Source organism: Panthera tigris, chromosome D1 (genome assembly GCF_018350195.1).
Source record: "Panthera tigris isolate Pti1 chromosome D1, P.tigris_Pti1_mat1.1, whole genome shotgun sequence".
NCBI classification, from domain to species: domain Eukaryota; kingdom Metazoa; phylum Chordata; class Mammalia; order Carnivora; family Felidae; genus Panthera; species Panthera tigris.
In genome coordinates this window covers 63560683-63585950 of record NC_056669.1, presented here as the reverse complement: position 1 = coordinate 63585950, position 25268 = coordinate 63560683, and the positions used below count along the sequence as shown (strand labels likewise).

At 40.8% G+C, this 25268-nt stretch overlaps 1 protein-coding gene across 5 annotated transcripts in view; it reads right to left on the bottom strand.

Moving 5' to 3' along the window:
- NLRP14 (NLR family pyrin domain containing 14) overlaps positions 1–25268 on the bottom strand; it is a 70268-nt gene that overhangs the window by 5183 nt on the left and 39817 nt on the right. For 3 of the 5 annotated variants that reach the window (XM_042958821.1, XM_042958822.1, XM_042958824.1), the window contains 2 exons: positions 20322–20492; positions 18794–19155 (listed from right to left, as the gene is read on the bottom strand). The exons of 1 other annotated variant lie outside the window; for it this stretch is intronic. In XM_042958821.1, coding sequence (XP_042814755.1) covers positions 19020–19155; positions 20322–20492 — 307 coding nt within the window. In that variant the 3' untranslated portion in view covers positions 18794–19019. Of the gene's footprint in view, positions 1–18793; positions 19156–20321; positions 20493–25268 lie in introns of those variants that run through there. One more of the 5 variants, XM_042958823.1, reaches the window with a different exon arrangement.

Sequence of the window (25268 nt, the reverse complement as noted above, 5' to 3'; positions counted from 1 at the left end):
CTTTCTTAAATTTTAAATTTTTTTATTGTGGTAAAATACACCTAACATAAAATTTGCCATCTTAACCATTTTTAGGTATACAGTTCAGTAGTTGTGATGTTGTGGTTTATTATATATTTTTGTCTTGGTCCATAGTTTCCTGCTCATGCTCCTAAAACCCTTGGCATTTCCTGAGGATCAAGAGCAATAGGACCATCTTTTAATATTTAGTCTTTTGTCACAGATTCTTGAAATAGCTTCAGGACCATAAAGGTGCAGAGAGTGTCTTGTTATTCATAACAAGCCCCTTTCAACCACACCTAAGTTTATCATGTTAATGAGATAACTTTTGAAAGGATTTTAGGATGGAGTCTGGTTGCCAAGGGAACCAACCAAAGGATTAGAGGGCTGGAATTTCCAGCCCTACCCCAACCCCAACCTCTCTGGAGGGGAGAGGGACTGGAGTTTGATTAATTCATTGGCTAAGGTGATGGAACTCAATCACACATGTAATGAAGCCTCCACAAAAAACCAAAAGCAGTGGGTTTGGAGAGCTCCCGGGCACTCTTGCTCAGGGAGAGTGTGGAAGCAATGCATCCTTTCCCCATACCTTGCCCTTAGCTTATCTTCCATCTGGTTGTTCCTGAACTCAGGAAGATTTTGTAACAAACTGGTAATCTAATAAGTAAAATGTTTTCCTCAGTTTTGAGACACTCTAGCAAATTAGTCAAACCTCAAGAGGGGGTCCTGGGAACCCTGCTTCATAGCTGGTGAGTCAGAAGCACAGGTACAATCCGGACTTGTGACTGGTATCTTAAAGAGCAGGGGTGTGGGGCAGTGATGCAGGACTGAGCTTTCAACCTGTGGGGTCTGAGACTATCTCCAGGTGGATAGTGTCAGAATTGAGTTGAATTCATTTGGTGAGTGATAGCAGGTATCCAATTTTGGGAAATCCATTTCTGCCCAACTTTAGGAAAGTGGCTTCACATATTGAGAACTCAGCTTTATTATGAGTGGTCAAATTGCCTAAGCGGAAAAGATCTGGGAACTAAAAAAGTAACGCAAGCCACTTAGGCCTCTGAGCGCTGTCCAGGGTCCTGCTTTCTCTGCCTATGTAGACCAGGGTTGGGGTTGCCTCCTTACCAAGCACGTCCACGACGCTAACAGCGCCCCAAGCCGAAATCTGAGGGTGCTTGGCTCAGGGACACAAGCTTAGGGAGCGGACTACCCGACTCGCGACTCCCACTCCCCGCAAGCCTGGTCAGAACGGCCCGCGACCCGACGGGTCAAAAGCTTAGGCTTGCCAGCACCGCAGCGCCCACCCCCCCTACCCCACCCCCACCCCACCCCCGCGCACCTGTGCACCCTACCCTGGCCTCCCCAACCTGCTGAGCTCGCCTTCCCCCCTCCTACCTAGCCACAACCTCGGACACCCCACACAAATCTTCCGACTCCATCTCCCTTCCAGGCTTCCTCCCAGGACCTGAGGGCAGATTCGCCAAACTTAATAATTCACAAAAGCCAACTGGAAACGAAGCACTCTCCTCTCCACCAGGGTTGGAATCCAGGGACTACCACGCAATGGGGAGAATGCAAATTCAGGGGTTTCCTAAGAGCAGGGCGTTCCCAAGCTGTGAGAGTCTGCGGTTTTTCCCAGGATAACAGTATCACCAACTTCACGGGGTTGCTAGTAAGTTGGATAGTAATACAGATGTCCTCAGGAGGAGTGGGATATTTTTGCTTTCATTCATTAATAGCCCACACTGCCAAGACACCGCGCTGTGGGCTGGAAATAGAACAGTAAAGAGCTGTGGTCCTGCCCTCACTGAAATTACACTGTGTTGATAAAAAGAGACAATAAGGAAATCTTTGTGAAGTCTTAGGAAATAAAGAAACATCAATGCTTTTTAGAAAAGGGGGGCAAGCAGTGGTACTTCCGATTATAGTGCTCAACCTTTCTGACAAGTGATATTTAAACTGCAGTGTAAATGAAAAACAGTATGGAGATTCCTCAAAAAATTAAAAATAGAACTACCCTACAACCCAGCAACTTCACTACTTGGTATTTATCCAAGGGATACAGGTATGCTGTTTCAAAGGGACGCATGCTTCCCAATGTTTATAGCAGCACTATCAACAATAGCCAAAGTATGGAAAGAGCCCAAATGTCCATCGACTGATGAATGGATAAAGAAGATGTGGTGTGTGTATATATACAATGGAACATTACTCAGAGATTAGAAAGAATGAAATCTTGCCATTTGCAACAACGTGGATTGAACTATAGGGTATTATGCTAAGTGAAATAAGTCAGTCAGAGAAAGACAAATATCACATGTTTTCACTCATATGTGGAATTTAAGAAAACAGATGAACATAGGAGAAGAGAAGCAAAAATAAGATGAAGAGGGAGACAAACCATAAGAGACTCTTAAATACAGAGAACAGGGTTGATGACAGGGTGATGGGTGGGGGTATGGGCTAAATGGGTGATGGGTATTAAGGAGGGCACTTGCTGGGATGAGCACTGGATGTTATATGTAAATGATGAATCACTAAATATCCCTGAAATCATTATTACACTACGTTAACTAACTTGGATTTAAATTTAAAAAAACAATAATAAACTTCAGTGTAAAGGATGGTCCAGAGTTAGGTGCGTTGAAGAGTGGAAGAGCACAGTGGACAGACAGGATCACCAATGCAAAGGACCAGTGGTGAAAAACTTGGGACAAAGAATTGAGAAGAAATCACTAGGTTCTTTAGTGAGAGGAAAGAGGAACCAAATTATGCTGCCTTTTAAATAACGATAATTTGGCCCAACTCTCACATAATTCACTTACTCATTCATTCATTCAACAAATATTTATTGGGCACCCACTATCATGCAGGCACTGTACTGGGTGTTGGAGATTCTGAGGTGAAGACAAATAGGAAAGAGGGATGTTTAATTAAACAACTAATTACATCTGAAAGACAAAAATTATTAACAATATGTGAATTCATAGTCTTTCTTCCTTCTATTTCTATAAAGGAATCTGCTAATTTCCACCCTTTAATCTGCTCTTAAAGGTAACTTATCTTCTGGGAGAGTATCTATGATCAAAAAATAAAGGAGTGAACACTGAAGAGGAAAAAATTAGAACATTATGTGCAAAAAAAGAGACAAAATGATAAGCCGAACACAGTATTACGTTTGAAAGTAATGTTAATTGTCAGTGGTTTACACTGTGTTTGGAGGTCAAGAGATAAAGCCGAATGTAAACTATCAGAGGCAGAAGAAGAGGGAAAAGACTTGAATATAGTTTTCTGTTTTGCTTTTAAAGAGAACTACTTTGAGAGTGGTGCAGAGAACAGAGGAGAACACAAGCCAGGAGACAAAACAGGAAATGATGACCTAAAATAAACTGTACTAAGACTAGAAAGAAGAAATATTTTTAACCTGGTTTTCTTATAATTTTTCTCTTTCACTCTTAAAGAAGTGTATTGACAACATAAGGTGATATGAAAATGTTGGGTTTTGGGAGTGAACGGTCAAAAAAGAATTCTTGAGAGGGCTTCAGTACAAAAAAGGTGGTCCCATTAAAGCACAAAGACAGGACCTGTGGGCAGAAACAGCTGCACAGGGGTTGTGATGGATAACTGATTATATACCTATATAACTTCAAGGGACAGCACAAGTCTCTAAGGAATTTGGAAGCAAGGTTTCCAGGAACTTGAAGTGCTATTATTAGGAAAAGGTCATTTATTCCTATCTAGTAAAACCTTAGACATGAGACCCTTCACAAGTGTATCAGTGAACTATATGCTTGAAGGATGATTGCTAACATATACCTTGGGGGGTAGAGATAAAACAAGTTTCCAAAGGAATTTTTTATTTTTGAGAGACAGCGTGAGCAAGGGAGGGGCAGAGAAAGAGGGAGACGGGGCATACCAAGCAGGCTCCTCACTGTTAGTGCAGCCCAACTTGGGGCCAGAACCCACAAACCTTAAGATCATGCATGACCTGAGTGGAAATCAAGAGTCAATGCCTACCAGACTAACCCAACCAGGTGCCCCTCCAAAGGAATTTTTACATGTTAAAGTAGACTTACAGGATCCTGGAGGGGTCAGGATAACGTTAAGCTAAGGGTATTAACAGCGAGGAGGTTGAATTCCTAAAGGAGGGTCACTCTGCCTGTCTCAAGAACTTGTCAATGGGTTGTAAGTTGTAAGGAACTTTTTCTTCTTTTGCCTTTGTTCTCCACTTCATAAGGTACCATGTGTTTTTCCCCACACCACCAAATAATTCTCCTCAGACACTGACTGGATATACTACAAATTCACTCAATACAGACACTACCTAGAGATAGCATCAGATCCCATCAGTTAAGGATGGAGTCCCACAAGACTACCCCCACATCAGATGCTAATTGAAAGTCCAGGTTGTTAACCTGTGCATCAGACTGGCTATAGATAAATCAGTCTGTCAATGACCCTCTTGCTCAACTATAGACCTCCAATGGTTATTTCTTATTGCATTTTCCTGAGGCATGGATGATAACTGGAACATGCCAACAGCCAGACCAGAAGAGCCTGGATAGTAACTGAATACCTGAAAAAAACATACCCCTTCCCTGCCCATGATCATGGGCTGAACATATACCGACCCCCACTTGTGATCACATGTCCTCTGCCCGGTCTCTTGCACATAACCCCCCACCCAAACCTCTCTCAACAAAGCTCTAAGTGTCCATCTTGCTGTTGGAGAGGTCAGTTGTTAAGGCTTGAGCTCCCATCTGCTGTCACCCAAAATAAAGCTCTCCTGTCTCTTGAGTTATTGGCTTCTCTTATGACTCTTATCAGAATTTGTTTGGCAACAGTGTTGGCACACCCAGCCATAAGCTCTGCTTTCCATTTGTGCAGCCCCCTTGGGATTCCCTGGAAGGGAGGAGTTGGCCATGGCAGCATGCCAGGGCTCACCCATTCTTTCCCGAGCAAGTGGCTGTGACAGATCTTTGGTAATACCAAGGCCCCTCCTTGGGTTCGATTAACTCGCTAGAGTGGCTCATAGACTCAGGAAACCAGTATACTTATCATATAGGTCACTTTTAGGCAAACAGGCTAGAGTGATGGTGTGCAGAAAGGGCCCAAAGAGACCACCTGGCTGAATACAGACAGTCTCATCAGGCAACCAACCTCAAAAATATCCAAAGGCCCTAATTAAACCAATGGTCTACTTAAAACTAGGCAGCTACCAAAAAAAGGGAAGATTCCATACATCTCCATATCTCATCTCCCCCCTTTAAAAACAGCCCCTACCCACTGCCTTCTTGCAGAGGGCTTTTCCTTTGTTGTCCCTGCCCACCTATCCCTTGCGGTGTATTGAGTAAATCTTTGTTCTGCCTCAGGTTAATTCTTTCACCTCCTGCTCCACCAGCTTCTATAGATTGTCATCCCACATTTGGGGGCCTCCATTCAAACAAGAGACACCCCATTTAAACATCACACTTACCATTACTGGTCTATTACAATACAAGTGGTATATGAACAGCCCAACGGAGCAAGGTCCCTAAGAGCAGGAGCTTCTGGTCCCATGAAGTTTGGGGACTAGGAGGTTGACACATTTGGGTTCACCATCCTGGAAGTTCTTCAAACATTCTCTTGGGTTTTTATGGACACTCCATTACATAGGCATGACTCATGGAATCACTGGCTATTTCGCTATTGGTGATTCAACCTCCAACACTCCCCCATGCAGTTGAGCTATTACTGAAAACTCCAACCCTCAAATCCTGATTGGTTCCCCTGGCAACCAGCCCATCATCCTCAGGAGATTTCCAGAGATTACCTTATTAACATAAATTCTTGTAGTTGGATAAAAGACACCTGTTTCACCTTTTGGCTCTGAGGCAATTTCAGGAACTGAGGACAAAAGACCAAATATTATAACAAAAGATGTTCCCATTGCTCTTCTGGTTTAGGAAATTCCAAGTGTTTTGGGAGCTGTGAGCCAGAAAACTTGAAGACAAGAATGTATTTATCATAAATCACAGGACAGTTGGGTAAAGACAGTTGTCCTGCCTTCTCCTACTTCCCTCACCTTAAAGTTCATTCTCTCGTAGGCTAATATTCAAGGTCATTAGACCAATATTTTTAGCCTCCATTTTACAAATAACTCAAAGTATGAAAATAGTAAGTATCTGCCAACATTACAGAGCTTGCAACTGGTAGTAACAGGACTAAAATCTTTTGATCCCAGGATCACTTGACATTTGGAAAACCACTTGATATCAGTGGCAACCCTCAGTTAAAACCACCAAAAATCACTCGTTGGTAGCCAAATCATCACAGTTGAGATCCACTATTTTTTTTTTTTTTAATGTTCATTTATTTTTGAGGGAGAGAGACAGAGCATGAGCAGGGGAGGGCAGAGAGGGAGACAAAGAATCCAAAGCAGGCTCCAGGCTCTGAGCTGTCAGCACAGAGCTCAACATGGGGCTCGAACTCATGGACCATGAGATCCACTGTTATTAGAGGTGAGCATTAAGAAAACTTATCCAAGGGGCACCTGGGTGGCTCAGTCAGTTGAGCGTTCGACTTCGACTCAGGTCATGATCTCACACTCAGGGGTTTGCCCTGCGTAGGACTCTGTGCTGACAGCTCAGAGCCTGAAGCCTTGCTGCCTTGCTTCAGATTCTGTGTCTCCCTCTCAGTCCCTCCTCCACTGGCACTCTGTCTCTCTCACTTGCTCTCTCAAAATAAACATAATAAAAAAATTTATAAAGAAAAATTATCCAAAATCTTAAAGTAGGCAAAAGGGATTACTGGGTATCCTTTCATTGCAGTGCTAGGCATGGTCTACCAGGCTGGGAATTATCTGATTTTCTAGGGCTGTGTATTTCTGTTACATTAAACAAGGTGGCTAAGGGGAGTTTTGGCGTGGTGGTAGGGGTCCAGAGCCAATGGCCAAGAAAGAATTCTTGAGACATCTTTGGTGCAAAAAGGTGATTTTATGAAAGCACTGAGACAGGACCCATGGACAGAAAAAAGTTGCACTAGGGTTGTAAGGAGTGACTGATTATATATGGGAGTTGGGGGAGGTAAAGTGAAGGGGAAATTTCTAAAGGGATTTTCTTCTGCTAAAGAAGAGTCCCAGGATACTGAAGGCCTAGCTATTGTCAATCTAAGGTTGTTTATTCCCTCTAGCAGAGCATTAACATTAAGACAGTAGGGAGTTTCTGGAGAAATGTTATACTCTGCCGGCCTCAAGTATTTGTCAATGGGCTGCAGGTTGTAAGGAAATTTAATTTTATCTGTTATTTCCTTCTGCCTTTGTTTCTCACATCAGTGCCATTAGACTGAGGTGGTTCTAATATGTTAGCAGCAGGTTAGGGAGAGCAAGATGGCATCTCTCTTATCAAGCAATGGCCTGTGTCAAGCAATGACCCAAGCAGTTAGGGCATTTCAGTTGAGACCAGATATTGCCAAGACCAGCACCGGCTGATGACACATTCAGAACTTATAACCAGCAGAAACAGAGGAAGTTTGCAGGGGCCCAAGACTGACTAAACACCTTTAAAAAGGTAGGATTTTTGCAGCAAACTGTCAGACTCTCCAAACACTGACCTCCTCATGTCTGGTCATTTCAAAAAGGCAGCTGCTGCTGAAGGTTCTCCCTGACTTATCTCTGAAGAGAACAGAGATCCTTCATTGCTTGAACATAATAAGCAGTAAGTGCTGAGAGCTGACTTCCATGGGGCTGAAGACATAAGTATGCACTGGCTTTGCATTTGGTTAACTTCCTACCCTCTGGTCTATCTTGTTTGCTCTAGAACTTGTTTTGTGCATTGCTTTGTGTGCTGTGTAAGAAGCCCAATTAATCACAGAGTGAAAGGTCATGGAGTCTGGCATTCTGAACCTGCTTCATAATTATGTTAACTTTATGACTGAATACAACTGACATTGTGGTGTCATGACACCTATCCAAGCAAATCAAAATATAAGCCTGTAACAGCCTCAAGGTTAAATGGAAACCTAAGGACAACCAACCTCAAATAGCCTAACCAAGGCTTTTCCAAATAAGGAATGTAATACTTCCACTGTACCCAAATAATTTCTTTGTATTGCTCTCACATTTCTCCCATTAAAAGACTTTCTCCTGGCTGTCTTCTGGAGCCCTTCTTGCCACTTCCAGTCTGGTGCTGCACAGTTCAAATTAATTTCCCCTCAAACTCTTAAATGTTTTAATATGCCTCATTTCTTTGACTCTCAATTAGCTATTTGATGAAGAGATTCACAACTAAGGGTACCGATTCTATGCAGAAACCTGACAGCAATGCAAATAATTCTTGTCAACTAACAATGCAAATGATTGCTGTAAGATTGAAAAGATAACCCCAAAGGTTATTTATTACCTTGTTGGACATTAACCAGTTTTATATTTCCCTTGAAATGTTATTCTAACTTTTTTAAAAAATGCTATTTCTGGTGGATATATAAACCTTTGTTCCTTAAATGCTTTTTATTTATTTATTTTTTTTTTTTTTAATTTTTTTATTTTTTATTTTTTATTTTTTACATTTACTTATTTTTGAGACAGAGACAGAGCATGAACAGGGGAGGGTCAGAGAGAGGGAGACACAGAATCTGAAACAGGCTCCAGGCTCTGAGCTGTCAGCACAGAGCCTGACGCGGGGCTTGAACTCACGGACTGCGAGATCATGACCTGAGCCGAAGTCGGCCGCTTAACCGACTGAGCCACCCAGGTGCCCCCCTTAAATGCTTTTTAAATCAACACCTCACTGGTTCTCTTACTACCGCATTGATGAATCTTTGGACAAGTACTCATTCTGCATTTAGGTAAGAACCATGATTTTAAATTCTTGAAAATGATATTTTACTGCATCACTGGATACATGCTGGACCAATTAGTCTTTGGAAGACTTTTTAAACCAAAGCAGTGGAATACAAGAACTCTTTTTTCATTGGTTGCTAAGCTGACAATAGGGGAGTTCAAATCTCCCTGTGACATAGTTCTATCACATTTACCCCATAACCACGGCTGCAAAATATCTAAAGCAAAAAGTTTAAGCTATGGTGGGGGGGGGAGGGGAGAAAATTCCATCATATTAGAATACTTATTCTTCTAATATTAGGAAAAAATATATTTTTTAAATTTTTTAATTTGAGAGAACAAGCGAGCACACCAGCAGGGGAGAGGGGCAGAGGGTAAGCAGGCTCCATCCTCAGCATGGTGCCCAACGCAGGGCTTGATCCCATGACCCTGGGATCATGACCCGAGCTGAAATCAAGAGTCAGACGCTCAACCGACGGAACTACCCAGAGGCCTCTAGAAGAAAATATTCTTAATAATTGATAGATTAAACAGCAAAGATTAGTATAGGAAGATTTGAACTGCAAAATGAAAAGATTAATGGATGTATGTGTGTGTGTGTGTATATATACATATATATGTGTGTGTGTGTGTGTGTGTGTACAGGCACTCAGTTATGGGAAGGTGTACATTCTTTTCAAGCACACATAGAAAACTGATTATAGAATAGGCTATAAAATCTATTTTAACTAATTTCAAAAAAATATTTTCAAACAACACACTGATCATGACTCAATTAGGTTAAAAATAACAAAAAGATAACTTTAAAATCCCTTAAGTCTAGAAATTATAATCACACTTCTATTGAGAAGGAAAGCTGGTAAATGCAGATAAAAAGGGCCAGCCAGATGTCCAAGGTTCGATACTCCCTTGGCATGCTTTTAGCTTCTGCAATCTTGCTTGCCTCTTGTATCAGCCGGCAGCCAGTAGTTTGACTATGCTAGTCCCGCCCAACCCGGAAGCACATTATGTATAAAAGATCAGTAAAACCCGAGCCAGATGCTCAGCAGCTCAGTGGGTTAAGCATCTGACTCCTGATTTGGGCTCAGGCCATGATCTCACAGTTCATGAGGTGGAGCCCTGTGTCAGTCTCTGTGCTAACAGCTTGCAGCCTGCTTGGGATCCCAACTCCTCTCTGCCCCTCCCCTGCTTGTGTGCATGTGTTTTCTCATAGTAAATAAACTTAAAAAAAAAATAAAAATACAAAAATGTTAAAGTATAAAAAATAAAGAACCAACAAAGCTAAAGTTTGTTTTGGTCACCCTATTTGATTCTTGGACTATCCTTTTTGACTCCTTAACTATATTATTTGAAATTTCAAGCCCTTCCTTCTCCAGGGCTCGATTTAGGATGAGGGCAGTGACTTGGGTGATACACAAAATTTAAGGAGATACGGAAAAATTCAATCAAGGTAAACATTTTAGTGGAAAGGCGCCTGGGTGACTCAGTTGTTAAGTATCTGACTTTCGCTCAGGTCATGGTCTCACAGTTCGTGAGTTCAAGTCCCACATCCCTGTCTTAGGTCACCTCAAACCCACTTCGGGAAAAAACACAAGCCCCAAGTGAGCCCCACTTCTCTCTCTCTCTGCCCCTCACTCACTCGAGCCCTCTCTCAAAAAAAAAAAAAAATTAGTGGAATATTCTGTAAATCAAAATTAACACAAAATACCCATGATAACCAAATACCAAAAATTTAGACACTGTCTGACCCTGCACTTGTACTACACCCATCCTAGTCCCCTCCACCCTCCAGTAAGTGCCTCACTCCCATCACCCTAATCCTGACTGATGGGTTATCTGATAGCAGTGACACACAATCTGTGTTCCCAAAATTTAGTTATGACAGTGCTTCTAATATACGGTTACACTTTCTCACCTAAAAGAGATTCCTGAGTGGTCTCCCTGCTTCCCTCCTACAGTGTGAGAATGGAATGAAGAGTGATCTTTTTAAAATGCCAAACTGCTGGCGCGGAACAGGGAAGATGGCGGCATAGGAGGACGCTGGGCTCACCACACGTCCTGCTGATCACTTAGATTCCACCTACATCTGCCTAAATAACCCAGAAAACCACCAGAGGATTAGCAGAACGGAGTCTCCGGAGCCAAGCGTAGACGAGAGGCCCACGGAAGAGGGTAAGAAGGGCGGCGAAGCGGTGTGTGCTCCACGGACTGGTGGGAGAGAGCCGGGGCAGAGGGGCGGCCCGCCGGCCAAGCAGAGCCCTGAGTCTGGCTTGCAAAAGCGGAGGGGCCGGATGGAGTGTGTTCGGACAGCAAGCGGGATTTAGCATCTGGGAGGTCATAAGTTAACAGCTCTGCTCAGAAAGCGGGAAGGCTGGAGGACAAAGGGAGGGAGAGTTGCTGAGCCCCGGGAGGACAGAGCTCAGTTTGGCAGGGAACAAAGGCGCTAGCCAGCGCCATCTCCCTCGCCCATCCCCCAGCCAGAATCCCAAAGGGAACCAGTTCCCGCCAGGGAACTTGCTTGCTCCATGCAAACACCCAACGCTGTGCTTCTGCGGAGCCACCCCTCCGGCAGCGGGTCTGACTCCCTCCCGCTGCCACAGGGCCCCTCCTGAAGTGGATCACCTAAGGAGAAGTAAGCTAAGCCTGCCCCTCATGCACCTTGCCTAACCACCCCAGCTAATACGCCAGATCCCCAGCACCACAAGCCTGGCAGTGTGCAAGTAGCCCACACGGGCCATGCCACCCCACAGGGAATCCCGCCCCTAGGAGAGGGAAAGAGAAGGCACACACCAGTCTGACTGTGGCCCCAGCAGTGGGCTGGGGGCAGACATCAGGTCGGACTGCAGCCCCGCCCACCAACTCCAGTTATACACCACAGCACAGGGGAAGTGCCTTGCAGGTCCCCACCACTCCAGGGACAATCCAAAATGACCAAACGGAAGAATTCCCCTCAAAAGAATCTCCAGGAAATAACAACAGCTAATGAACTGATCAAAAAGGATTTAAATAATATAACAGAAAGTGAATTTAGAATAATAGTCATAAAATTAATTGCTGGGCTTGAAAACAGTATAGAGGACAGCAGAGAATCTCTTACTGCAGAGATCAAGGCACTAAGGAACAGTCAGGAGGAGCTGCAAAATGCTTTAAATGAGATGCAAAATAAAATGGAAACGTCACGGCTCGGACTGAAGAGGCAGAGGAGAGAATAGGTGAACTAGAAGATAAAATTATGGAAAAAGAGGAAGCTGAGAAAAAGAGATAAAAAAATCCAGGAGTATGAGGGGAAAATTAGAGAACTAAGTGATACACTAAAAAGAAATAATATACGCATAATTGGTATTCCAGAGGAGGAAGAGAGAAGGAAAGGTGCTGAAGGTGTATTTGAAGAATTAATAGCTGAGAACTTCCCTGAACTGGGGAAGGAAAAAGGCATTGAAATCCAAGAGGCACAGAGAACTCCCTTCAGACGTAACTTGAATCGATCTTCTGCACGACATAGCATAGTGAAACTGGCAAAATACAAGGATAAAGAGAAAATTCTGAAAGCAGCAAGGGATAAACGTGCCCTCACATATAAAGGGAGACCTATAAGACTCGTGACTGATCTCTCTTTTGAAACTTGGCAGGCCACAAAGGCATGGCAGGAGATCTTCAGTGTGAAGAACAGAAAAAATATGCAGCCGAGAATCCTTTATCCAGCAAATCTGTCATTTAGAATAGAAGGAGAGATAAAGGTCTTCCCAAACAAACAAAAACTGAAGGAATTTGTCACCACTACCAGCCCTACAAGAGATCCTAAGGGGGATCCTGTGAGACAAAGTACCAGAGACATCGCTACAAGCATAAAACATACAGACATCACAATGACTCTAAACCCGTATCTTTCTATAATAACACTGAATGTAAATGGACTAAATGCGCCAACCAAAAGACATAGGGTATCAGAATGGATAAAAAAACAAGACCCATCTATTTGCTGTCTACAAGAGACTCATTTTAGATCTGAGGACACCTTTAGATTGAGAGTGAGGGGATGGAGAACTATTTATCATGCTACTGGAAGCCAAAAGAAAGCTGGAGTAGCCATACTTATATCAGACAAACTAGACTTTAAATTAAAGGCTGTAACAAGAGATGAAGAAGGGCATTATATAATAATTACAGGGTCTATCCCTCAGGAAGAGCTAACAGTTATAAATGTCTATGCGCCGAATACGGGAGCCCCCAAATATATAAAACAATTACTCATAAACATAAGCAACCTTATTGATAAGAATGTGGTCATTGCAGGGGACTTTAACACCCCACCTACAGAAATGGATAGATCATCTAGACACACGGTCAAAAAAGAAACAAGGGCCCTGAATGATACATTGGATCAGATGGACTTGACAGATATATTTAGAACTCTGCATCCCAAAGCAACAGAATATACTTTCTTCTCGAGTGCACATGGAACATTCTCCAAGATAGATCATATACTGGGTCACAAAACAGCCCTTCATAAGTATACAAGAATTGAAATCATACCATGCATACTTTCAGACCACAATGCTATGAAGCTTGAAATCAACCACAGGAAAAAAGTCTGGAAAACCTCCAAAAGCATGGAGGTTAAAGAACACCCTACTAATGAATGAGTGGGTCAACCAGGCAATTAGAGAAGAAATTAAAAAATATATGGAAACAAACGAAAATGAAAATACAACAATCCAAACGCTTTGGGATGCAGCGAAGGCAGTCCTGAGAGGAAAATACATTGCAATCCAGGCGTATCTCAAGAAACAAGAAAAATCCCAAATACAAAATCTAACAGCACACCTAAAGGAAATAGAAGCAGAACAGCAAAGGCAGCCTAAACCCAGCAGAAGAAGAGAAATAATAAAGATCAGAGCAGAAATAAACAATATAGAATCTAAAAAAACTGTAGAGCAGATCAACGAAAACAAGAGTTGGTTTTTTGAAAAAATAAACAAAATTGACAAACCTCTAGCCAGGCTTCTCAAAAAGAAAAGGGAGATGACCCAAATAGATACAATCATGAATGAAAATGGACTTATTACAACCAATCCCTCAGAGATACAATTATCAGGGAATACTATGAAAAATTATATGCCAACAAATTGGACAACCTGGAAGAAATGGACAAATTCCTAAACACCCACACTCTTCCAAAACTCAATCAGGAGGAAATAGAAAGCTTGAACAGACCCATAACCAGCGAAGAAATTGAATCGGTTATCAAAAATCTCCCAACAAATAAGAGTCCAGGGCCAGATGGCTTCCCACGGGAGTTCTAACAGACGTTTAAAGCAGAGATAATACCTATCCTTCTCAAGCTATTCCAAGAAATAGAAAGGGAAGGAAAACTTCCAGACTCATTCTATGAAGCCAGTATTACTTTGATTCCTAAACCAGACAGAGACCCAGTAAAAAAAGAGAACTACAGGCCAATATCCCTGATGAATATGGATGCAAAAATTCTCAATAAGATACTAGCAAATCGAATTCAACAGCATATAAAAAGAATTATTCACCATGATCAAGTGGGACTCATTCCTGGGATGCAGGACTGGTTCAACATTCACAAATCAATCAATGTGATACACCACATTAATAAAAGAAAAGAACCATATGATCCTGTCAATCGATGCAGAAAAGGCCTTTGACAAAATTCAGTACCCTTCCTTAATAAAAACCCTTGAGAAAGTCGGGATAGAAGGAACATACTTAAACATCCTAAGAGCCATTTATGAAAAGCCCACAGCTAACATCATCCTCAATGGGGAAAAACTGAGAGCTTTTTCCCTGAGATCAGGAACACGACAGGAATGCCCACTCTCACCGCTGTTGTTTAACATAGTGCTGGAAGTTCTAGCATCAGCAATCAGACAACAAAAGGAAATCAAAGGCATCAAAATTGGCAAAGATGAAGTCAAGCTTTCACTTTTTGCAGATGACATGATACTATCCATGGAAAATCTGATGGACTCCACCAAAAGTCTGCTAGAACTGATACATGAATTCAGCAAAGTTGCAGGATACAAAATCAATGTACAGAAATCAGTTGCATTCTTATACACTAACAATGAAGCAACAGAAAGACAAATAAAGAAACTGATCCCATTCACAATTGCACCAAGAAGCATAAAATACCTAGGAATAAATCTAACCAAAGATGTAAAAGATCTGTATGCTGAAAACTATAGAAAGCTTATGAAGGTAATTGAAGAAGATATAAAGAAATGGAAAGACATTCCCTGCTCATAGATTGGAAGAATAAATATTGTCAAAATGTCAATACTACCCAAAGCTATCTACACATTCAATGCAATCCCAATCAAAATTGCATCAGCATTCTTCTCAAAACTAGAACAAGCAATTCTGAAATTCATATGGAACCACAAAAGGCCCCGAGTGGCCAAATTAATTTTGAAGAAGAAGACCAAAGCAGGAGGCATCACAATCCCAGACTTTAGCCTCTACTACAAAGCTGTCATCATCAAGACAGCATGGTATTGGCACAAAAACAGACACATAGACCAATGGAATAGAATAGAAACCTCAGAACTAGACCCACAAACGTATGGCCAACTCATCTTTGACAAAGCAGGAAAGAACATCCAATGGAAAAAAGACAGTCTCTTTAACAAATGGTGCTGGGAGAACTGGACAGCAACATGCAGAAGGTTGAAACTAGACCACTTTCTCACACCATTCACAAAAATAAACTCAAAATGGATAAAGGACCTGAATGTGAGACAGGAAACCATCAAAACCCTAGAGGAGAAAGCAGGAAAAGACCTCTCTGACCTCAGCCGTAGCAATCTCTTACTCGACACATCCCCAAAGGCAAGGGAATTAAAAGCAAAAATGAATTACTGGGATCTTATGAAGATAAAAAGCTTCTGCACAGCAAAGGAAACAACCAACAAAACTAAAAGGTAACCAACGGAATGGGAAAAGATATTTGCAAATGACATATCGGACAATGGGCTAGTATCCAAAATCTATAAAGAGCTCACCAAACTCCACACCCGAAAAACAAATAACCCAGTGAAGAAATGGGCAGAAAACATGAATAGACACTTCTCTAAAGAAGACATCCAGATGGCCAACAGGCACATGAAAAGATGCTCAACGTCGCTCCTCATCAGGGAAATACAAATCAAAACCACACTCAGATATCACCTCACGCCAGTCAGAGTGGCCAAAATGAACAAATCAGGAGACTATAGATGCTGGAGAGGATGTGGAGAAACGGGAACCCTCTTGCACTGTTGGTGGGAATGCAAATTGGTGCAGCCATTCTGGAAAACAGTGTGGAGGTTCCTCAGAAAATTAAAAATAGACCTACCCTATGACCCAGCAGTAGCACTGCTAGGAATTTACCCAAGGGATACAGGAGTACTGATGCATAGGGGCACTTGTACCCCAATGTTTATAGCAGCACTCTCAACAATAGCCAAATTATGGAAAGAGCCTAAATGTCCATCAACTGATGAATGGATAAAGAAATTGTGGTTTATATACACAATGGAGTACTACATGGCAATGAGAAAGAATGAAATATGGCCCTTTGTAGCAACGTGGATGGAACTGGAGAGTGTGATGCTAAGTGAAATAAGCCATACAGAGAAAGACAGATACCATATGTTTTCACTCTTATGTGGATCCTGAGAAACTTAACAGAAACCCATGGGGGAGGGGAAGGAAAAAAAAAAAAAGAGGTTAGAGTGGGAGAGAGCCAAAGCATAAGAGACTGTTAAAAACTGAGAACAAACTGAGGGTTGATGGGGGGTGGGAGGGAGGGGAGGGTGGGTGATGCGTATTGAGTAGGGCACCTTTTGGGATGAGCACTGGGTGTTGTATGGAAACCAATTTGACAATAAACTTCATATATATATAAAAAAAAAAAGAAACCAATTTGACAATAAATTTCATATATTGAAAAAAAATAAATAAATAAAATGCCAAAAAAAAAATATACGGTTATAGTTCAGGGTAAAATTTCTTTATCATATTATGAAAGTACCTGACAACACAAGACTGAATGTTATTAAATGCCTTATCAACATATACTAAAGTGATTATTTGGTCTTTCTCCATCAACCAACTGATATCATAAATTACAACATTCCTCCTAATATTTGTCCTCTCTTGCACTTCTGTTGTAAATCATAATATTCGTGGTATATATATATATATTTTTAAAGCTTTTACTTTTAAATAATCTCTACACCAAATGTGGGGCTCAAACTCATGAGCTGGAGATCACGGGTCACATGCTCTACCAAATGAGCCAGCCAGGAGCCCCATTCATTTTATCTTTAAGGTGATTTTTGGAATTTTCAAATATTTATATTTAGTCTTTGCATATATATTCGTAACATCCAACTGTGAATTTCCTTCTGGTGTTATCTTTTTTGAGGCTCTCCTATCAAAGTTTTGTAGCTTAAGAAAGAAAATGGTAAAGTTACCCTCCTCAATGATGCTCTGAAATGGTTTTAAAAACACAGGAATTTTCCTTTGCCTGAAAGTTTGCTAGAAATCACCTTGATAAGAAGCATTTATTAACTCCTTTGTTAGAGTTTTACTTGGGAATCTTTCAAATCTTATTTTCTACGAAGGATAAGATGTTCACTGCAGCCCAAGACTGCCTTGTGATGGGAGTGCCACTTGTTCGCTGCAGACTTTCTTTTGTTTGTTATGATGGCCCCAGGCGAGCTCTCTCTAGCCAGCATGACTGTCAACAATGAGAATCAGCCTCAGCAGTGACCTCCCTCTAGGCATCATAGGTGTACATACCAGCCCCAGGAACACTACCTGCGAATCTTCCCATGACTGCCACTTGCCCCCTTCTAACTGCCATGGTTCACTCTCACCTCCAGCTCTGCCACATTGACTCAAGGGGCTATTGTACCACCTAAAAGGCTTTCTTATCTCCTACAGACAGGGAAAAAAATTGATAGTCTGTGGTAGACTAAGGAAGGCTACAAATTCTCTGACACTATGCCCATCAAGAAGTGACTACCCTTGCATCTGGGCTGAACTGGACTGTTCCAACCAATGGAGTATGACAGAAGTGACTTCATGTCAGTGCTGGGCCTAACTTTCAAGGAAACAGGCAGCTTCCACTTGGCCCTTCAAGCCCTAAAGCCCCATGAGAGAACTCCATCTTCCCTGCTGGAAAGATCATGTGGAAAGTCCTTAAGACTAGAAAGAAGAGGTGCCCAGTCAAACCTAACCTTCCAGCCATCCTTGCCCAGGCACCAGGCATGTGAGTGAAGTCACCTTGGAGCCCCCAGTACAACCTGGCTACCAGCTGAATACCACCAAGGGATTCCAAGTGATGTGTGGAGCATAAGAAATGCTTAGCTGAGCCCTTTCTGAATTCTAATCTACCAAGTCATGAGACAGAACATAGTAGTCACTCCTTTAAGCCAATAAATTTGGGGATGTTTTTTCACATAGCAATAGATAATTAAAAGTCTTTCACAGAAAATGTTACTGTGTCGGATTTCTATCAAACGGAGGAAGATGTTTTTAGCTCTAATCCCAATAATCTTAGATCTATTTACATCTTTACAACAGGCTGCAGAAAATGTTCATGGAGGAAGTGGACTCCCATTTTGACTGAGACCATCAATTCTCACATAGTAACATACCTATAAGTTGCTTGGGAAATTATTTAAAATACCAGTTCCTAGGACCTTTAGATAATTCTGATTCAGTAAGTCCGATATGGGCTCTAGGAAACCGCATTTTAAGAAACACCCAAGTGATTTAGACGCCAGTTGTCCCAAGAACATGCATGGAGAAGCATTCAGTAAAGCAAGCCGGAGATGGTGAGGCTGTGAAGTAAGCCATTTGTGGGAGGGAGAGAAAGGGAAACAGGTGCTCTAACATAATCTTTCCTAGGCTCGTCCTCCACTTTCATTTCTAGGCTTCTCACATCAGAATTCTTGAGCTCTGCATTCAATTAAAAACATGTCATACCTTTCACCAAGGTTTAGGTTTTTCGTTTTATTTTAGCTTCTCAACCCCCATGTGAAGTAGAACAGAGCTTTCACAGAGAAGTGACTCACCTACATCTAACAGACATCAAACACAGTACGTCTGGGCATAAAGCATCTAAAGCTAAGATTCCCTCATCACACTGAGGCATTTTACTTTTGAAAAGTACATCAGGTTCTTCAAATCAGGGACACCGCCACCAGGAAACATCTTCATCACTGTGATCATTACAATCCCGCTCAATGATGAGCTGTGGATTGCTAACTCGCACAGCTTCCAGCAGTTTCTGGGCTTCCTCATCAAACGCCTCTTTGCACACCCTGAGAAAATAAGGGAAGACCTCTTCTCACACTCAGTTTTCCCACTGAAGAATTCATTTCTCAGAGAAAAACTGTTAGAGACAGAAGTGAACATGGCTGGGGAGTGGGGCAAGGGGAATGTGAAGTATAGACTCAGGGAGTGTGGCAGAGGAAGGAAAATGGAACACAGAGTAGAAATAAAAAAAGATTAAAATTGAAGAGGATCCTCCGAGAGCCTTTTTCTACTCAAGCAAAATACTACTTCTAATGATGACAACCGCTAACATAGAAAACAGCTAGGTGTTATATACTAGGCAGTTCTAAGTACAGGTATCCTTTGCTTTTCCAAAGGTCATGGCTGTACCACTTCACCTTTTTGAGAGACCGACATTAGTACGTGTTTTTGATAACTGAAAGAAGTCCAAAGATTTTGCTTTTACCACACAAAAAAGTTAAAAAGCGAAAACAGTGTTCAGCATTTGGGATGCAGTGAGCCATTATGGAGGCAGCATGAACCCAGGCAGCAAGAGAGCCCTGCCCAGCTCCTTCCCCAGGGCCTGCGCTGCACCTCAGCACCCAGCTGCTACAGCTCTGAACTGTGTCTATGAGCATCTGGGCCTCATATCCATTTATTTTGTGCATGTGTTAACAAGATGTGTCCTAAGGTATCAGAAAAGCCTAAAAGAGAGGATGTTTTTGGGGGCCCAGGAATGCTCAAAATTTTTTCCATATAAATAATGGTAATTGCTTCTTTGCTTTACACCATTTTGGCTTATGAAAGCTTTCACGGGAACACTCTACCTTCAGATTAGCAGAGGGACACCTGTACTGCCTATACTGACTCAGTTGATCAGTCCTCATAATAAACCATGAGTACATATCATTTCACCCATTTATAGACAAAGAAATCAAAACACAGAGACTGGAGACTACTGCAAGTTCAAATATCTAGTAAGTTCCAGGGCTACATTTCATACGCAGGTAGTCTGGCTTTAGAGTTCTCAGCTGTTAAACAGTATGCTACAGTATGTCTCTTAAAATTCAGTGTCCTATGGGAGGAAAAGAAGGGCCTCAAGAATACGCACAGATCCACAATCAGGTTGATTCTTAGGCCTGCAGTGAACAAGTAGCTTCCCAAATCCCTTGTTCCAGTAAACTTCCACCCTGAGAAGCCAACGAAGACTTACCCCAGAACTTTCAGTTTACATTCAGGAGATCTCAGGACTTCACATAATTTCATAATTCCTTCATACCCTAAAGTGTTCTGTGTCAGGTTTATTTTTATCAGGTTTTGGTTGCTTCTAAGAGTACAGGAGAGATCCTGACAACACAGGGAGGTCAAACCACAATATTCCAACCTGCAGGGAAGAGAGACTAATGATAAAATTCATTTAACCCTGGGACAGAGAGCAAGCATGTAAGAGATCTGTGAGCTGAGAGTGCAGGAGGGCTCCAGGAGCTTAAAAAAAAAAAAAAAAAAAAAAAAAAAAAAAAAAAAAAAAAAAAAAACAAGAAACAAAAAACAAACAAACAAAAAGGCAAGCACAATTAGGGAAGATTCAAAGAATGTAAGTACTTATAATAATCATCATTACTAGATATTTATTGACTGAATTTATCTCTTCCTAAATCATAAATTACAAGTTCAAAATTATAGTCCAGGGAATAAACAAAACAGGTAAGCACACCAAGGAAAGTCAAAGCAGTTGAATCTTTGATCATCATTAAAAATATAGACACATAAGTGAACTTTTGAAATACGGTATTGACTATTTTAAAAGCAAGGTATATAATAAGGTCTCTAACACCATGCCTTTATGCAAATAAAAGTGCATACACCAAAAGTCAACATTACATCTTTTACAAGGATACTCACAACTCCATGGCATATTTCAAACACACTAGGCCAGCTGCCTATATAGGGGAAGAATGATTAAAAGATAAATTAACCAACTAACCAACCAAAGTCAGTAGAGGGCCCTTGCATAAACCAATGATAATACCATGAACTGAAGTAGTATGTTAAACTTAACTTTCTACACCTGATGATGCTCTCAACCAATTGTAATTTTCACCTATGTTTACCTAGCCATTCCACAATTGAGTGCTTACATAGGTGCTGAGCATATAGAAACATTTAGGGGCGCCTAGGTGGCTCAGTTGGTTAAGTGTCCAACTCTTGATTTCAGTTCAAGTCATGATCTCACGGTCAGGAGACTGAGCCCTGGGTCGCGCTCAGCACTGGGTACAGAGCCTGCTTGGGATTCTCTCTCTTCCCCTCCCTTTTTCCCTCCCCAACTTGTACTCTATCTCTCAAAATAAACAAACTTAAAAAAATTTTAAGTTACTGCCCACATGAAACTGGCATTAATGTGATGGAGCAACAGTCCCATTATTTATGACACAAAGTAAATAAACCTAATACAAAATACACTGTAGGGTAAAAACACTAGGAGACAAAGGTTATCAAGAATTAATCAGGAAACAATCATCCTGTTTTTAGTCCTTAATAATAGTCTCAAAATCTAGAGGGGTGCCTGGGTGGCTCAGTTGGTTGAGCATCTGACTCTTGATTTTGGCTCAGGTCATGATCTCAGGGTCATGGGACTGAGCCCTGCATCAGGCTCTGTGCTGAGCATGGAACCTCCTTAAGATTCTTTCTCTCTCTTTCTCTCTCTTTCTCTCTCTTTCTCTCTCTCTCTCTCTCTCTCTCTCTCTCTCTCTATCTCTCTCCCTCCCTCCCTCCCCCACTCACACACTCACACACTCTCTCTAAAGAAAAAAATTTTTAAATCTTAAAAATATATAGAGAGAAAACTAAAACTAACAGAACTACAAAGTGAAAGACACAAATCTACAATTATAATGGAGATTTTAACATACTTTTCACAGCAAGTGATTGAAGTATCTGGAAAAAAATCACTAAAAATATAGATGATTTGAATAACAGAATTAATGACCTTAATGAAAGTCATTTACAATACTGCAGCCAACAATTCTTCATCTTTTTAAGCACACCATGGTAGACATATAAAAACTGACTATATACTAGGGCACATGTCAACAAATTTCAAAGAAATGCAATCACACACAGTATGTTCTCAGACCACAATGCTAGAGATTAAATATAAAAAGATAAGAAACTCCTCTTATATGCTTCAAAATTAAGAAATACTGGGGTGCCTGGGTGGCTAAGTTGGTTAAGCATCCAACTCTTGGTTTTGGCTCAGGTCATGAGCTCATGTTTCATGAGTTCTAGCCCCATGTTGGGCTTTGTGCTGGCAGTGCAGAACCTGCTTGGGATTTTCTCTCTCCCTCTCTCTCTGCCCCTTCCCCACTCACTCTGTCTCTCTCAAAATAAATAAAAAAAAAAAAAAAAAAGAAAATTAAGGAACACAGTTTAAAATAATCCATGAAGAAAAAAGCATAAGGAACTTAAATTTATTTTAGACTCAAAAATAACAAATGCTGCATATAATATTATAGAATGAAGTTAATGCAATGATTTCAAGGAAAAATCAAGTGTTGGAAAAGGAGGAAATATTTATGAGCTACACATTCAACTCAAGTATTTAAGAATGGTATTAAAAAGAAGACAAGGGGGTACTTGGGTGGCTCAGTTGGTTAAGTGTCCAACTCTTGGTTTCAGCTCAGGTCATGACCTCATGGTTTCATAAGTCCAAGCCCAGCACTGGGCTTTGTGCTAGCAGCACGGAGCCTGCCTGAGATTCTCTCTCTCTCCCTCTCTCTCAGCACCTCCCCTGCTTGCATGCTTTCACAAAAATAAATGAATAAACTTAAAAAAAGAAAAAAATTTAAGAACAATCAAATAAACTCAACAAAAGTAGAAGATGAAAAATTAGATCATTGTTGTGTTCTTTAAAAAGTAAAATGAGAAAAAGCTCAAATTGCCAATATCAGGAAAAGAAAGGAGACATTAAAAGATGTCTAAATCACTGGAGATGATTAGAAGCTGAGCAGATAATAAATTAGACACTTGCCAATAAATTTTAAAATTTAGATGAAATGGATAAAATCATAGGAGTAATCTTACCAAAAATTACTCAATAAAACATACATAAATGTATAATTATCTTAAAAATGAATCAGAAGTCAAATCTTCACAGAAAGCAAATTCCAGATCATACAGCTTCACCAGAAATTTCTACAAAGTTCAAGGAAGAAATAATTCTAATCTTACACAAATCTCCCCAGGAAACAAAGAAGGATCACTCCTGAACTCATTTTATTAAAATACTGTAATGTGGATGCCAAAACTTAATTGGGATTATACAAGAAGATTATAACCTAATCTCCATTATAAACAAAGATATTAAAATATTTACATATCAACAAAATAAAGCGCACAATGTATATAAGACATATCATGACCAAGTTGGTTTTGAGCCCAAAAAAGTAAGGTTGATATAGTAATAGATATAATATATATAATAAAATCCATGTTATTGACCACATTCGGCACATTTCATAGAAGTTCAACATATATTCATAATCTAAAAAGAAGAAAAATTCTTAGCAAACTAAAGATAGGAACCTTTTAAATTAATAAATGAGACAAACACTGAAATTTTGCTTTTGACAATGAAAATAACATAGGGAAGCCCACTATCTCAAGACATATTAACATTCTATCGCACATCTTATAAGTTACTAAGGCAATAAAAAGAAAAAAGAAAGAAACAGAAAAGGGAAAGACAACTATCATTCCCAAGAGAGAGGACTGTGTACCTAGAAAATCCAAGTGATAAAGCAATTCTAATCAACCAGAGGATGTGCCAAGCTACTGGGTGTGAAGTTAACACACAAAACCCAACTGTGTTTCTATGTATACAGAATAAACAAAATGAAAAATAACAAGAATACCCATTTACAATAGTATTGCAATATAGCAAGTACTTAGGAATAAAGTCAAACAGCAAAATAAAGGGCTACCACAGGAAAAATTACTAAGCTTTATTGATAGAGCTAAGCTAAGGAGATCTATCATAATTGATAGATTCAATGCAATTCTAATCAAAATGCCAACACATGGGTAGGCATGGGAATATAGGGAGATGCACATGCATGTGTGTGTTAACTTGATAAGCTGATATTTAAAATTTTGTTTGGAAACACCAAGGAAGAACCCAGTAATAGACCCATGCACCAATGAAGACTTGATTTATAACAAAGATGGCCCTGCCAGACAGTGGGGAAAGAAAAACAGTCAATAAGTTTTGCTGGAAAGGAGGAGTATCCACATAGGAAATATATTAAATTGGATTGACCTCAAACCATATATTTGGGGGGGGGGGAGAGAACGTGCATGCACACAATTTGGGGAGGGTCCAATGGGAGGAGAGAGGGAGAGAGAGGGAGAGAGAGGGAGAGAGAGGGAGAGAGAGGGAGAGAGAGGGAGAGAGAGGGAGAGAGAGGGAGAGAGAGGGAGAGAGAGGGAGAGAGAGGGAGAGAGAGGGAGAGAGAGGGAGAGAGAGGGAGAGAGAGGGAGAGAGAGGGAGAGAGAGGGAGAGAGAGGGAGAGAGAATATCTTAAGCAGGTTCCACTCCCAGCACAGAGCTCAGTCTCACCACCATGAGATTATGACCTGAGCCAAAATCAAGCATCAGATGCTCAACTGAGCCACCCAGGCACCCTACTAACCATATTTTTATATTAAAGTCTCAAATGCTTCATAAGCTGCCTTTTACATTTAGAAAATAATAGTAGAATGTCTTCATAATCCCAGAGTTGGGAAAAATTTTCCTAACCAATTACAAAAAGGACTAATAAAGGAATAATCTGATGTTACAATTAAGTTCTTTGGTTCTATAAAAGACATCATAAAGAGTGAAAAGAAAAGCCCAAGTTTTTGTCACATATCTAAGTCACAATGGCTAATAACCAGAATATATTGGAGGAAAAAAAAACCCCACAAATCAAAAAGGGGAAAATGGCTCACCCAATGGAAAAATGAACAAAATAAGTGAAAAAGCAACTTTACAAAATAGGAAATCCGAATGGCTATTAATCATCTCAAAAGGTGTTGAACCTCTCTTTAACCAGACAATTCTAAATTAAAACCACAAAGAGATGCCAAAACACACACCTGATTCACTAAAACTTTAAAAATTAAG